At 40.4% G+C, this 14879-nt stretch overlaps 1 protein-coding gene across 8 annotated transcripts in view; it reads left to right on the forward strand.

The window, feature by feature from the left end:
• The window catches only part of LOC146376443 (rho guanine nucleotide exchange factor 28-like), a 42367-nt gene that overhangs the window by 16679 nt on the left and 10809 nt on the right, over positions 1-14879 (forward strand). For 4 of the 8 annotated variants that reach the window (XM_084947294.1, XM_084947293.1, XM_084947292.1 and 1 more), the window contains 10 exons: positions 4855-4976; positions 5168-5550; positions 6983-7157; positions 7575-7686; positions 7891-7971; positions 8777-8819; positions 11243-11332; positions 11914-12037; positions 12873-13017; positions 13280-13335. In XM_084947294.1, coding sequence (XP_084803420.1) covers positions 4855-4976; positions 5168-5550; positions 6983-7157; positions 7575-7686; positions 7891-7971; positions 8777-8819; positions 11243-11332; positions 11914-12037; positions 12873-13017; positions 13280-13335 — 1331 coding nt within the window. Of the gene's footprint in view, positions 1-99; positions 351-4854; positions 4977-5167; positions 5551-6982; positions 7158-7574; positions 7687-7890; positions 7972-8776; positions 8820-11242; positions 11333-11913; positions 12038-12872; positions 13018-13279; positions 13336-14879 lie in introns of those variants that run through there. The other 4 variants (XM_084947300.1, XM_084947298.1, XM_084947297.1 and 1 more) reach the window with 4 other exon arrangements.

The raw sequence follows: 14879 nt of genomic DNA on the forward strand, positions 1-14879 counted from the left end.
CTCTGCTGGACAGTTGGTTGAGAGCTGTGGAGGGGGAAGGGGAGTAGTTTAGGGGGAGGGGTGGTTGGGGGAGACAGAGGGGAACATGCTGGCTCACTCCTGAAGTGTCAGAGTGTCTGCAGCAGGGCTCCGGGGAAAAAAAGGAGAGTGAGTGCTACAGCTAGTCCGCAGTCTGTTCAGCCATGTGGGAATAGACGTAACTGCTCATTTATTCATCACACACATCGAACTGTTCGGATGAAGATTTTCTATAAGATCGTAACTCATGGACTCTGACTCCGACTGCCCTTTCAACTACTCCTGGCCTTCTTTTCCCAAGATGAGGATGCGCCGGAAGATGGGGAAAAAAGGTAACGCAGCATTAAAAAACATATTTAAAAGTAGTTTTGCAATTCTGTCGCTTTGACAGGTATAGTTCTGCGAGTGTCCACAAATCTTAATTCACTTTTCACTTCACTGTCATTGACGTCCTTAAAACACATTTCTGACATGTTGATGTCTGCAGTGTTTGACAGACACAAAAAAAGATTTGGAAAAACATGTGGAATCATTTTAAAGTGAAAAATGTTAACTTTTTAAACACAGATTAGGCAGCTCTTCTGGCAAACTCAGGACTTAACTTCTAAATGCCCTGTTGGCAGGCATGTTTCACCATTCACTGTGGAACAATAAAGTTAAAATTAGACTTTTCCCATTACACACTCTTACTCACAGACATTCACTGCAGCACCGAGTCTGTCAGAGAGAGCTAACTGCATGTTTACCAGTGATGTAACCTGATACCTGACAGTATGTTGGGGAATGTCAGATGTCCACTCGAGGCTGATTGAGTGGTTTGGGGCTTTCGCCATCTTCAAACTGTTGTGTGCATCTAAACCCTGCTGAGAAGTCGTGGCCTCATGTGACTGCTAGGTTGCAGTGCAAATGGGAGGCCCACTGTTTAATATGTGCGGTCATATCCCTAGCCTCAGGGAACTGCACTTGATAGCTCTAATTGGTTGTTTAGGTGTCAGTGAAAGAGTGACTGTCGTTGAATTGAGTCTTGGTTTATTATCAGGCACGGAACCAAAATCTGGTTAATACTTCATCCTGGCATAAAAATTTGTTATTTCATTGTTAGTCATGGGAGAGTTAAATTAAATGCTAAAAATAGTGCATGATTAAACCAGAGTGGTTAAACAGTTCGTTGCTTGTGTACAAGTGATTCTGTGGTTGTTGGGAGAAGCGAGAAAGAGAAAGGGAGTTAGGATCAGAGAGACAGACACGGGGAAAGATTATGTTACTGCCACGGCTGTGTCATGGCTCAGCTCCAGTTGTCTTTTCCTCATCTTTCACCATAAACCTCTGCAAGATTATCTATGTTATTGCTTTGTAATTGTGATTGACACGGGCTAGCTTTATACACACTGCTGGCCCATGCTCTCTCAATGAGGAACAGAAACGGTGGCACTGCATCAACTTTTTGAACTGAACTGAACTGCTTCTACTCGATTTCGACTTTCTTTTTTTTCTGGTCTAACAATACACCTGCAAAGTGAAATGTGATTTCAGGTGTGCACAGACAGACGTTTATTTCTTTGCTCTGAGAGTTGCACGGCTCGTTCTGGCTTCACCTTTTCCTGTAAATACAATGGGCCTGTGATGCTTGGATTGGGATGTTTGACCACAGGTGTCATAACTCAGAGTGGTTTTGTGGATGTTGGTGGACAATTGTTCTAATGATTTAAAAGTCCCGAACACTAAAGTTAAATAAATGCCTCCCCTATTTTCATAAGGTAATAAGACCTCCTGTTGCGATTCTTTGAGACTTGGCTTGTTATTTTACTTTCAGCTCTCATCAAAGTGACAGCTGTTTAGTGTGGTCCTTGTAAAGCAAGTTACATCATAAAAGAAGGAACAGCATGAACAAATAATCCATTTATAATTATAATAAGCAAGCCTAGGTGTTTATACGATTAATCATTGTTATTGTATGTTTATCTTGAATTTTATGTTTTGCCCTACAGCTTCTAAAAGGAGTGAACCTTGAGAAAGAAGCCTTGTGGCTGCGCTGCCTCCCCCTCCTCTTCATCCTGCCTACCTCGGTCTCCCTCTCCCAGGGGTGTGCATGGGTTGAAGGGTCACTCTCTGTGTTTAACTGCCCTGGTCTGGAAACCTGGCACTGACTGCTGTCTTTGTCTGTTTTGCTATAGAGTCTCTCTCGGTCTCTGTTTTTCTCGCTGCTGCTACTTTAGGCATTGCTACTGTATACGGTTGCTTCTCACTAAGGGACATGCTCTGAATATCACATCACTTCAGCTTTACTTTTAGCAAGCAGAAATCCTACATAAATAGACCCGCATACTGCTCTGCTTTTCTTTAAAAAAAAAACCATCCCCTTTCAAGTCACAGCTGATTGACTGCTTACTCTGCCTCGGGAATAAAGACAGCTTTTCCAGCAGGACGAATTACTTTTTGCTTTTGTAACTTGTTGGCAATATGAACACCCTGCTTCTGTTATTCCCCCAGTTAACTAATGTTAAACACAGATCACACTGCCCGACAGTAATGTTCACTGAGCCAGAATTTATGGGTCAGAGGTGTGTGAATGATTGAGGCCACAGCGGCCAGCTGTGGCTTTGGACCCTGCCCAGAGCCTGAACTATTAGGTCTGTCTGTCAAGTCCCTAAAGTAGGTTTATATGAAATGATATCTGCTTTCAAACAGCAGTTTGACCCACATCCAGAATCTAACCCCATTCTGTGGATTTGATGTTGGACTAAAACGAATCCTTTTCTACATAGCAGAAAGTTTTATGTGATTTTGCGCAGGTACAGTGAATTTGGTTTGAGGTTCATATACAGTATAATCTCTTCAGGTGGAACTAAGAGAATCCAGACGTTTTTAACAACGGAGAATCAGGTTGTAAAAATGTAAGAATTTCACTGAGAGATATAAAAACTTTGGCTGTCCTGGAGTGATGTGCAGTCGTCTCTGTATATGCTGCAGTACTTAAACTTGGGCTAATTCATTTATGTTTAACATGGATGTAATGGGAATCATCTGGTGTCCTCATCAGTGTTAGCTCAGCTCCCTCTTGCCTCTCATATTTATCTAACTTGCAGCATATAGGAAGCACAGCCAGTTTCTTCTTTGATTTATTCACTGTTACAGTTGCTGAATGCCTTTTTTTATTATTATTCTGCAGTGCTGGCAGCTTGGACACAATGGATAAACTATTGATTTACTTTAAAAGAAGAATGTTGAGTCTTGCTTTAATAACTGCTTGATGAGCTGAGATTTAAAACAGTAGTGCCAAAGACACTGTTGGAGGCAAAGCTCGGTCACGGCAAGGTGAGAATGTCATTATTAGGTTAATAATGTAACTGCGCTAATGAGACCTCCTCTTCTGGTTACTATGACCAGAAATGCACCAGCTGCTGGTGTGATTAGATTTTTCTGTTGAATCTTCAGCTTAATGTAAATTCCTCTACAAGTTTTCTTTCTTCAGACTGATGACTTTTTTTCTTTTGTTAACAAGTAATGTAATGTAATGGTGGTAGTTTCGCAGTTCAGGTAATCATAAATTGACTTACTTTGGCGATTAACCAATCATTTTACTGTACGTCCCATTTTCACTTTGATGCTTTGAAATCAAAAAAGGCAATCACTGAAACATTTGCGCTTTTTTTGTCCTGTTCCTGCTACTTGTGCACATGTGTAGTTCACCTAGCGAGATGGCATAGAAAAGAGAAACCTTCACTTTGAGGAAGTTAACAGAATGTAAAACAATAATCTTGTAGCTTTTTAAGCATGTTACTTTTAAAAGTAACATTACCTAACACTGGCAGAAACACACATTTTGCTGATGGTTATCTAGTAGCAGTAAAAAAAAAAAAAAAAAACTATATTAAAAAAAGTAAAGTCAGTGTACCTGGTTAGTGTTTAATAGAGATTTTTTATGAGCAGTCAGAATTCGCAAGTAAGTTTGAAAATAATTGTTACTGTGGTTATTTTTCACATTAAAAGCAGCAGCTGACTATTCAGTGTCACCTGATTTCTATCTGTTTTATAGCTTTTGAGGATTTTTATCTGACGCATAAAAAATTATGATTTTATGACCTATGTGTTTATTTTGCTGCCACTATCATTTTAAGTTGCATTTTAATAGTACTCTATAAATAATGACTATTTTATTGTTGTTGTTATTAGTAAAAAACTAGTTTGTATAGAGCATTTAAACTTTCTTAAAAGATAATGTACCCATTAGCGTCTTATCAAAGGTTTATTGTTATGTGTAGTATTACTGGTAATTTTTACCTTCTCTGTTTATGTGAATCGGTTATTTTCAAACCTGAAATACTTCATAAGAAACTGAGTTGTGGAGAGTGTGTGTGCGCTTTATACAGAGCAACATCCCAGAGGGAGCTTTGCGTGTTTTGAGAGCAGGAGTGTTTTTCCCCGTTTAACAGTAAAACCAGGCTGCTGCTCACAGTGGCTCTTCTGTGTTGAAAGGGTTCCTCTCAATGCTACTGTGTGCTCACCAGGAGTTATTTCCACTCACCCACTGCATCGAAGGCAGGGTGGAGAAGAAACGAGCCTACAGATGTGTACTCTCGACTCCGTGCACGCCCTTTCACGCGTGTGTGCAAAGAGCCATTCAGATAGAGGCACACACATGCACACACACATTCATGCACACACTCATACACACACAAACGCATACAGAGACTCTTAGTCCTGAACAATGACAAGCAACTGCCCAGGATGTCTATGTCACTTCCTGTGTTTGTGAGAAGTTATTTGGTGTTGCTGTGGAAACTAAATGTAATATTGAAAAATCCCGGCTCTCTGTGCATTCTTCTCTCTCTGTAGAGAAAAGCCAGTCCATAAGGGAGAGCCAGGCCTCGTCTCCAACACTGGCTGCAGCTGCCAGACTGTCAGCGATGATACACGGCAAAGACCAAGTGTATGCCAACGCCATGCTGGTGGATCAGGTGAGTTGCTCAAGTTTTTCTATACAGTGTCATTAGGAAAAATGCAGTTTATGACAGGGATATAATTTAGAAAAGCGCATGAACAACAGACTTTGCTCATAAGATGTGAATCGTTTCACTGGATGAGCTGCAAATCATCTGGTGGAACAGTTTGGGGTCTCTCTCATTGCATTCTCACTTTTCTTTTCCAGGTGGACGATGCTGACATTAAATACCGCTCTCCAGGGGAAGAGGAGGTCAGCCCTGCATCTCATGTTGACAGCTCCAGCTGGGATTCGTTCTCTGTGACTCCCCCTAATTCAGGGAACTGCTCCCAGAGCCGGTGCCTATCGTCACCCCACAACAGGCTGAGGGGAATCCAAGGTTCTGGCCTGGAGAACCACAGAGAGCAGTCCCCTCTTGTCTCTCCCCCCTGTCCTTTCGCTTCCTCCCCATCTTTTCCTTCCTCGCCCCTGGCTTCCGCCCTCCGTTTGTTTGAGGAAGCACACAAGCGTCAGCCACAGACAGGCTTGCTACGCTCTCCTTCTTTGAGTCGTAGAGGATGCAGCTTCACAGAGGCAAGCCGAGGCCTGAGGTAGGACACAATTGCAGTTATTCTTGAAAAGGTTTAGACTATTTCTTCTATTGAGATTATGTTAAAGATCACTCCGACCCACTTCAGAAGTGTGTTGTGGGGTTTTGTTGACTTGGATGATCAGCAGTCTTCCATTTAATCCATACAAAGACAGCGGACTCCAGTTTGCTTGGAATTTCAGCAAGATAATTTTTTTTCCCCTGCATTGTTTTAAGTGAAGGTGTGGACAGCGGCAGGAAGCATGCTGAAGTTGCTGAACATTGCTTCAGCAATGCAGAGTCTGGCAAAAGAACTGTCAACATCAATGTTTGATTTGAACATAATGACTGTCTATGGCGTTTGCCAGAATGGCTTTGAGGCTGACTAAAAATCTTGTTCCTTATCCTCACTGGACTCCTCCCGCACCCAAAATTTTTCTTCACCTACTGCCACCTACCTGTCAGCTGCCTCCGGCATCCCACAAGCTAACTAAGTCTGCGGATGCCATAAACAGCAGCGCCATAAAAGTAAAGGACTCCTTCATTCAGACTCAATATCCCCACTTCCCTCGGAATGCTGGAGGTGGGAATTGAAGGTCTCATGGAATGGAAGAATGAGAATCCAGATACAGGTTTTCTTGTGTCTGTAATGAGTTTTCTGTGAAGAGTGGCTCGAGCCTTAGAGATAGGGTGAGAAGTTCAGTCATTTGGCAGGGAATCAGAGTAGAACCACTAGTCCTCCACGTTGAGACAGTTGAAGTTGAGGTGGTTTGAACATCTGATTAGGATGAGGTGTTCCAGGCATGTCGTACTGAAATGAAGCCCCAAGGTAGACTCAGGACACGCTGCAGAGATTATGTCTCTTGGCTGGCCTGGGAACACCCCTTGGGTTCCTGTGGATGAGAGCTGTAGGAGATGGTTGGGAAAAGGGAGCGCTGGGCTTCACTGCTTAAGCCGCTGCCCTGCAACCCATCCCTGGATAAGTGGTAGAAAATCAATGGTTGATGGGCTGATTCTCAGGTCATGAGGTCCATCTGCAAAATATTACAGCTCATCAGGATCCAGTGTGTTATTTTGTGGAATGCTGCAGTTTAGAATTAAAACTTGCCCTTCCTACTTGAGCTTCTGAGCAGTTGGTGATGTTATGGTCCTTGCACACTTTATTATTAGTATTTCAATCAGAATAAGTGTTGTTATGGTTCTGCACATTTTTCTGGTTTATGATAGCTGTCGGAATACAGTTTGTCTCCAACTATATTCTGCAAATGTGAATGTGTGATGCCAAGAGTTACACTGTCAGTAGGATTTTTAAGTAAATCTTTATAGCCAGTTTTATTTTGTTCTTAACATAATGTGGAGTAAAGTATTAACAGTCAGTCACTTTTAGCGAATGACAGGACCTTAACCTAGACACGTGTGTGTTTAAATCCGTGTGTGTGTATGATTGTGCACAGCCCGAGTCTAGAGTGTGACAGTGGAGAGGAGGACATACTGGGACATTCCTACCCATCCTCATCTATAAGGCAACAGTCCACTCTGCGCTCCAGCTCAGGAGAAGAGAGAGACTCTTTTGACGCTTCTCCAGATTTCAGTCGTACGCAATCCGACATCACGCACAAATCAACCAAGGTATACCCCTTCCCTTCTGGTTCACAAAACATTATCATAAGCTTGTATAAACTATGAATTAAAAATGTGTCTTATTAAGTCACCATAATATCCTCGACACAGTTTTTGTTCCATTTGAATATTTTCCTTGATTGTCTTCTGTTTTGTTTTTTTTTTTCAATTAATCATCAATTTTTCAGTAGGAAAAAATGAAAAACCCATGTCATACAGTATATGCTAAGCATTACAAAAGAGACAGCTTTGCCTTACAATCTTTAGTAAATAAGCCAAGACTATAAACAGCTCAATAACATGGACGAAAGGGCAGAGTCTATTGGTCTGTTTGTCCTGCAGGTTTCTGATGCACTCTGATTTTGCTGTTCACAGGATTGAATCTGTGAACTTCTAATTACTGTTGTGATTTGTTTTCTCACCTAGAGCCCAGAGGAGGCTGAGGTCCGTCTTCGCTCCTACTCCTACTCCTCCCCTAAAGCAAAGCCGTCACGGCCACTGCTAAACCGCGATGCAACAATCACTGATTTGGAAGAAGGTGAGTGAACTTTGCCCCCTTTGCCCGATAGTTCCCAAGAGGCAGCTGAATGGACAAATGTGCCACATGTTCAACAATGGGAAGACCAGACAGGTGTCAGAAATCAGCTGAAGCTCCATGAAGTATATCTGTGTCAGCTTTGCTTCAGAATAGATCTGCTTGTGAGGGTGTTTGTAAGTAAAGGTCATGCTTTATCCTGTGTAGATGGAGCATTCAACAGCAGCGGTCGTTCTCTACTTCAGGCTTTATCTCTTTCTAAATCCCTCTCTCGTCTCAACCAAGTTAGTAAGTACAAGAAAGACGTCAAGCAACAGCTTGAATACTACGGGCTGGTCGGAAAAAAGCTTTTCATTTTCTTTCTGGTGAACCGTGGGGCAGGGCTGCACAATTAAAATTCATATCTGGTATCTATAAACTTTTTTATGACACACTGTAAAAAGTATATTTGTGCAAAGCTGAAAAACCTGCAAGAGGAACTCGTGAGAAGCAAAATCATTTTACTACACTTTGTGTTGTAAAAGGATTTTTCCAGATGTTTTCACACAAACAAAAAACATGTTTGTCATTGTTGCATAAATTGTGCAGCTCTGCATCTTCTGTGGGATTTAATTTTTGGTACACTTACATGCACAGTTTTCTCTAAAACTAATTAAGATTTTTTTTTGTAATAAAATAGTAGTTCTCCTGCCTTATATAAAAAATGACTGAGCAAAAGAGGACTGGGGCATTGGAAGAATGAAGATCTCCTTTAGATCATCTAATAGCAGAATTGTTCCTGTCCTGAAGCTTTTGTTATTCTTCCATTTGGGTACATGTTGCGTTTCTCCTCTTTGTTTTTTTCCCTTTTTCCATCGTTGCTATCATCTGGTTTTTCGAGGCAAGACTTGCTGCTGTGTTTGTTCTTTCTCTGTAGGGGTTTGCTGGCTCCAGACTCTTTCCATGATCTCTATATTAGTTTCTGACTCAATTTTAAATGGGGAAGATTTTTTAACCCTCTCTGCTGATTCACTTTGGATCTATGCACTGTTTTCAAACGTATTGACATCTATGTCTGGCATACTGATATGCTTGTCCTTGTTGTCGATTACAGAGCAGAGAACATTCAACTTGACTGAGACGCCCAGAGAAAAGAGGTAAAGCCAGTGTGTCATTTCATGAGCTCAGGCAAGAACCACTCAACTGTGTAGGGTCCTGCTCAGAGGTTCCTCCCTTTTTAGGCAACAGTGCTGACCAGTGATTAGTGATTGGTTTACATGGGGGTCTGTGTGTGTGTGTGTATGTGTTTCCCTAGATTTAAACCTGTGGTTGGTGTCTAAGTGCACAGGATGTGACATGCTTCCTGTTGTGAGGCTGGGGCCAGCATATTCTCTGATTACAACCTCAAAATAACCCTGAGTAAACAGTAAAACTCAGGGCTTTCTTGTATGTCAGACCTCACAAACATTTTGCAAAATTCTAGACCACATCAATGATGTTGAAAGGGAAGCATGCACATACTGTAGTATTTATCTTGGATAGAGATTTTAACAGTTACTATGAATTAACATTTGCTTAACATTCCTGCTCTGTAACGCAGGGATTCCCAACCATTGTGTACAAGTGCTTCCCGGGGTAGCTAATCAAAGCTAAACAGCATGCAGAGCCAAAATACATGCAGAACTGATTAAAATAGATTTTAATCATTTATCTCAACAAGAAGTGAAAAGTGGTTAAAGTACAGTCATGTGAAAAAGACTATGCAGTCTACCGAAAAACGGAGTACATCCCATGTGCATTCTTTAGCAGCAGTAACTTGAAGTGATAATTTTTTCTATGACTTTATCAGTTTTTCGCATTGTTGCAGAGGAATCTTGACCTATTGAAGTTTGCAGTTATTTGTTTATGCACAGTTTTCTTAAGGTTCCACTTCAGCATTTCTTTGGGGTTGAAGTCTGGACTTTGACAGGGCCGTTGCAACACCTTGATTCTTTTCCTTTTCAGCAATCCTTTTTGTATATTAGCTGCTCTGCTTGGAATCACTGGGTCTCATTTACTAATATTTGTGTGGAAACTGTTACCCTGCACAAATAATTAGTTCCCACGCAAAAGTGCTGTCGCTTTAAAATGTATAATTTGGGTTTTTAGTTTCTCTGATCATTGCACAGCCTGACTTTGGGGAGAATTTGCTGAAGATTGTGACATTGTGTTGTGAGACACCTGACAAAACTTCTTTTATAGAGATGGTCACACTTGCTGATGATCAGTCAAACCAGGTCCTGCTCTATTGGATCGTAAGTAGCTTCACCTGGCTGCTGCTTCTTCTTAATTTCTATGGAAGTATTAAGGATATAGTCTAAGGAGTTTGGGGGAAAAAAAAAAAACTGGACTTTTTCACTTCAAATCCGAGAAGCTTCTTGCAAGGATGTACTCGCACTGAGTATTCTGCATAGACTTGTTTGGAAACCTTCTTTTTGACATGACTGTAGCTTGATTTTAAAACAGGTAGCTGAAAATATGGCTGTTACAATTGAAATCAGTAGCTAAAAAGCTCAAAATGATATCTAAACATAACTAGAAAGCAGATGAAAAAGTGAGCTAAAATTATGAATAAAGGGTTGAAAATGATTAGCTAAAAGTGTTGTCAGCTATATAAATTGTTTGCTAACAGTTTAAATAAATAGCCGAGATTATAAGATAGGCTCTTGGATAAATAAACACAATGAATAAACATTTGAAACTGGTCACTAAACATAATGGATAGCAGTTAAATGAAGTAGCTGCTATTTAAAGTAAATAGTTGAAATGGTACGCCGGTAGTTATGGAAAAATGGTTGAGATAGTTTGCTAATCTAGCCTACTAGTCCTCGTGATCCCATGTGATAGAAAATGTCCCTGGCTTATGTATGCCTGAATGGAAGCTGAATGGGGTTAGGGTAATTGATAAGCTAAAAGTAGTCCTGGTCCAGGTTAAACTGAGGTCAAATGAACACATTTGTACGTGGTGCTGATGAGGGGCTCTTGTATCCATCTGACAGGGCAGAAAAAAGGTTGGGGACCACTGTAGTAACATTGCTTGTTTTGATTTCATTTAATAAATGCTTCTATCCATATCCATTTTATCATCGATTTCATCTCATTGCCTCATAAATTCATCATGTGCTAATATATTTTGTTTTCTAACAACCATTGCTAACAGAGGAAACACTGTAGAAGATCATATTAGGCAATCAAATTATATTACACCGTTAGATTATTGTATTAGGATAAATTACATTTATATAACCACACCAACCTGATTAGACTCACCAACTGTTTTTGTCCTTTACGATATCAGAATCCATCTGATTTAACTACCACTGCCCAAAAAGCGCTGGTTAATATTTAAATGTTCAACTAAAATAGCAGATAATACAAACATCAGTGTAACTCTTCATTGCAAAACCTGTAATTATCTTAATTTTCCATTCCCACACTGTTCTAGGAATGACTTGTAGACTTTAGAATATTATTGGCATTTTGAGTTACCTGATGAGAAGAGACACAACAACTTGGCCTGAGGTGCTTTATATCCATGCAGGGTTTTGGGTTTCCGTAAGCGGGCCCAGTCAGCAGAGGAGGAGAGCAGCGCACCACTCGAACACCTCACCCTCACAGAGTTCCTCAAAGAGTATGTTATTCACCTAAATGGCCTCACATGTGCATGTGTGGCTTAAGTCATTTTAACCCCGCTGTGCGACCGTTCCCAAGCTCATCCATTAACCATGTAGGTTTTTTCCCAGCTGCATCAGATGATGTAGGAATCTGCAGAAGCAGATTATATTAACACTTCTTATGACGGGTGGCTGCTGTAGGTTTGATGTGATAATGCATGGTTGTTTTTTTTACGTTCTGTCATTGTTGCCTTTCACCTAGAATGTCCAATGTAACTAGCATAACTCGCTGAAAATAGATGACACGTATTAATTGCATTTTGGCAAGGTCATACTATAAATAGCATGCACTAGAGTCCATAGTGACTTCCAAGCATGCCGAGCATGTTGTGAAGAGTAATAATCCGTAGACTAGGGGTCCTGGAAGACTGTCTGGACATTCTTTCATTCCAGCATGATACCAGTGTACCTTATTATGCTCTCTTTAGTCTATTAAACTACTAAAATTATGTGTTTTTGTTAGTGTGTGCATGTTGGATGGTAGTACTGCAGTGAGGAGTTGTAATGACCTCTGACTAAAGCATTTACACTAAAACAGGATCGAGGATGAGGACTGGGATAAATACATAATCCCATCTAAGGTCGAGTCAGAGAAGTACAAAGTCAGCCGGACCTTCAGCTTCCTCAAGAGCAGGATGTCGAGCACTCGCAGCAAGACTAAGGTGAGACAGTGAAGTGGACTTTCTAATTCATGCTGGCTGTGATTTCAGATCTACTCAAATGTCATTAAAAATGCCTACAGTTAAAGGTTACGATTAAAAAAAAAAATACACACACGGCTTAAAGGCTTCTAAAAGCAGTGCAGTAAAAGTTTACCACATCTCAGACATGCCAGGTCGGAATTCTTGTGCTGGGGGGCCATTGTCTGAGCACAAGCCTTTATTTGGTGAAGCAGAAAATTCTCTCCCTCTTCAGGTCTTAGCAACAAGACACAGTGAAAATATTCTCTTACATAACATGTAGACCCCCGCTCCATACACACACAGCATGGGGAACCAAAACACATTCTGTGCTGCACTCCTAATCTTGTGAACATATGTGCTTGTCTTTAAGGATGTGCATGTCTTTAACGACAGTGTTTCCCTATATTTACGGAAACACAATGCACATGAAGACTCAGAAAACAAACACATTTTCTAGACCTCCTTGCAAAGTTTCAAAAGATAATAAACATTCTTCTATCGCAGCATACACTGAAGACACCCCCCTCCCCTCCAACCCAGTGCCCCCTAATGATAAAGCACCATAACAGCAGCAGTCCCAATGGACCTTAACAAAGTAAACAAAAAGGCTCACTCAGAGGCCCCTTTATCTCAACTAACTTCACTTTAACAGGTGTTTTTCAGCAAGAAGATGGCCGCTTTAAGCCTCTTTTTTGCCTGCTGCAACGAGTCATCTTATTTCTACTCTCCTGCTTTGCATGTTATTATGGCATTATCTGCAATAACTGTCAGCTGAATGAGCAAATTTAAAAAATATGTATCATTTGCCTCTCAGGTGAAGGGTAAAGAGATGAAGGAGGGAAAGGAGAAGTCAGTCACTCCTAATGGTCATCAGTTTGTTCCTGTGTCTCCATCTGGTCCTGCTCTTTGTGTGGCCTGTGATAAGCCTGTTTCTGGGAAGGAGCTGTTGCAGTGCTCCAGTAAGTATTACACTGTCAGTGCTGATGTTGTTTTATGTCCTGTGGTGGCTGAACTGTTTTGGATTTGTTTAAATCTCTTTGCACGTGCTGCTGTGATGTTTTGTTCAGTATAAGACATGAAGTCATTTTTTTTTTTCTTTCATAAAGTCAACATTTTTAGTGACAAACAACAGTTTGTCTGCCATCTGGATACTGGATTCACATATGTTGTAATAACTCAGTTCATGGAATTAACTGATATTTTATATGTGCTTGTCTGCAGACTGTTTACTGAATGTTCATAAGAACTGTCGGGAGTCTGTTGCAGCCTGTGCAAAGGTAATCATTGACACAATGCACCTCGTTTGCACTCAGAGCAAATAAGCAAGGTTATTGATTTAAAAATAGTTTTACAAAAGAAAGAAGTCAAGCCAGAGAGCTTCACAAATGTAAAAAAAGAAAAAGAAACAGCTGCTGGTGACAGACTGCTTCATATTTGATGTGCTGTTTTAACATAGTTAACAATGTTGTTATTTTATATTTGGCAGAATATAAAGTCCTACCTCTTTTTTTGTTTTTTGTTTTTTTTTTTTAATGTTGCATGTTTTCATTTGTCAGCTGACTTCTTGGGGACAAAGTCTTTGTCTGTTTCTGTATGGCTTACACGGTCAGCCAGGGATGAAGTCAGTTTTACAAAAATAGGTCAGGCACTTTTAGTTAGCACTAGTCAGCCTGTATAAATAGATGGTGTTATGGAAACTGTAGGCTCTGACATTACTAAAGCTTGACCTACACTCTGGATTGTAAGTACAGCTTTTCCTTTGCTGCACCAGGTGTTAACTTGTAGATTGTCCATCACTGTAGTGACCCTTTATTACCTGAACAGACCACAATGCTGTAGAAAGAGATTTTATGCCCTATGCATTAAACAACACATTCATTTACTTTTACATCTAGCAAACACGTTTGGTATGTAAAACACGTGTTTATAAGATAAGATAAGATAAGATAAAACTTTATTAATCCCTCGGGTGGGTTCTTCTGGGAAATTCGGTTTCCAAAAGCACAGCACCGACAGAAGTTACAGAGCGTGAGCAGAATATTATATATATATACACACACATATATAAATACAGAGACATATATAAATAAAATATACGAAGGGGATAAATAGAATAAATAGGAATGAAAATAAAAATACAAGTGAATTGCACATTTCAAGTATTGAGGTCTATTGCACCGTTGACTATTAACAAAAAGTATTGCACAAAAGGTATTGCACAGTGAAGTGAAGAGGCACTACAGCTTAGTTGTTCCCCCCTCCTTTATACTGGTTGTTTTGCGTTCATTATTTACATCTGTGTTCAATGTCAGCTAGCAGAATGATGTCAAACCACTGCCCACATGTGCACACAAACACTCCTAAAAACATTGTTGTGTAGCACTATTTGGACCCAAAATCCACAGATTGCATTTAAGTACATGCTAGCTAAACCAGAAATCTGTCACTCAGTCTGTTACTGTGTTGTAGCTAGTTATCTAGTTTTAATCATTCCCTTTGTGTTTTCCTGTGTCTCTTATCACCCCTTTTTTTGTTGTCTAAAGAGGGCAAAATGCAAGAAAAGAAGGAAAACGAAGAAAAAGGAGTCAGTTACTTTAGTAAAGACGAGCAGAGTGAAAGTGGGTACTTTTTTCCACAGGAAGAGTAAATTCCTGGACATGGTGACAAAGGAACTCCGGGAATGTGTTGATATCACAAATTAGTCATGCATAAGTACAATATCTCCCAGCATGTTTCTCTTTAACTGATTCCAGTTTTGACTAAATTTGTTGTGATTACAACCACATCCTCCTGTTATTCAAAGCAAAAACACACAGATTTA

Source organism: Perissodus microlepis, chromosome 12 (assembly GCF_051167445.1).
Source record: "Perissodus microlepis isolate ML-2025 ecotype Zambia chromosome 12, ASM5116744v1, whole genome shotgun sequence".
NCBI classification, from domain to species: Eukaryota; Metazoa; Chordata; class Actinopteri; order Cichliformes; family Cichlidae; genus Perissodus; species Perissodus microlepis.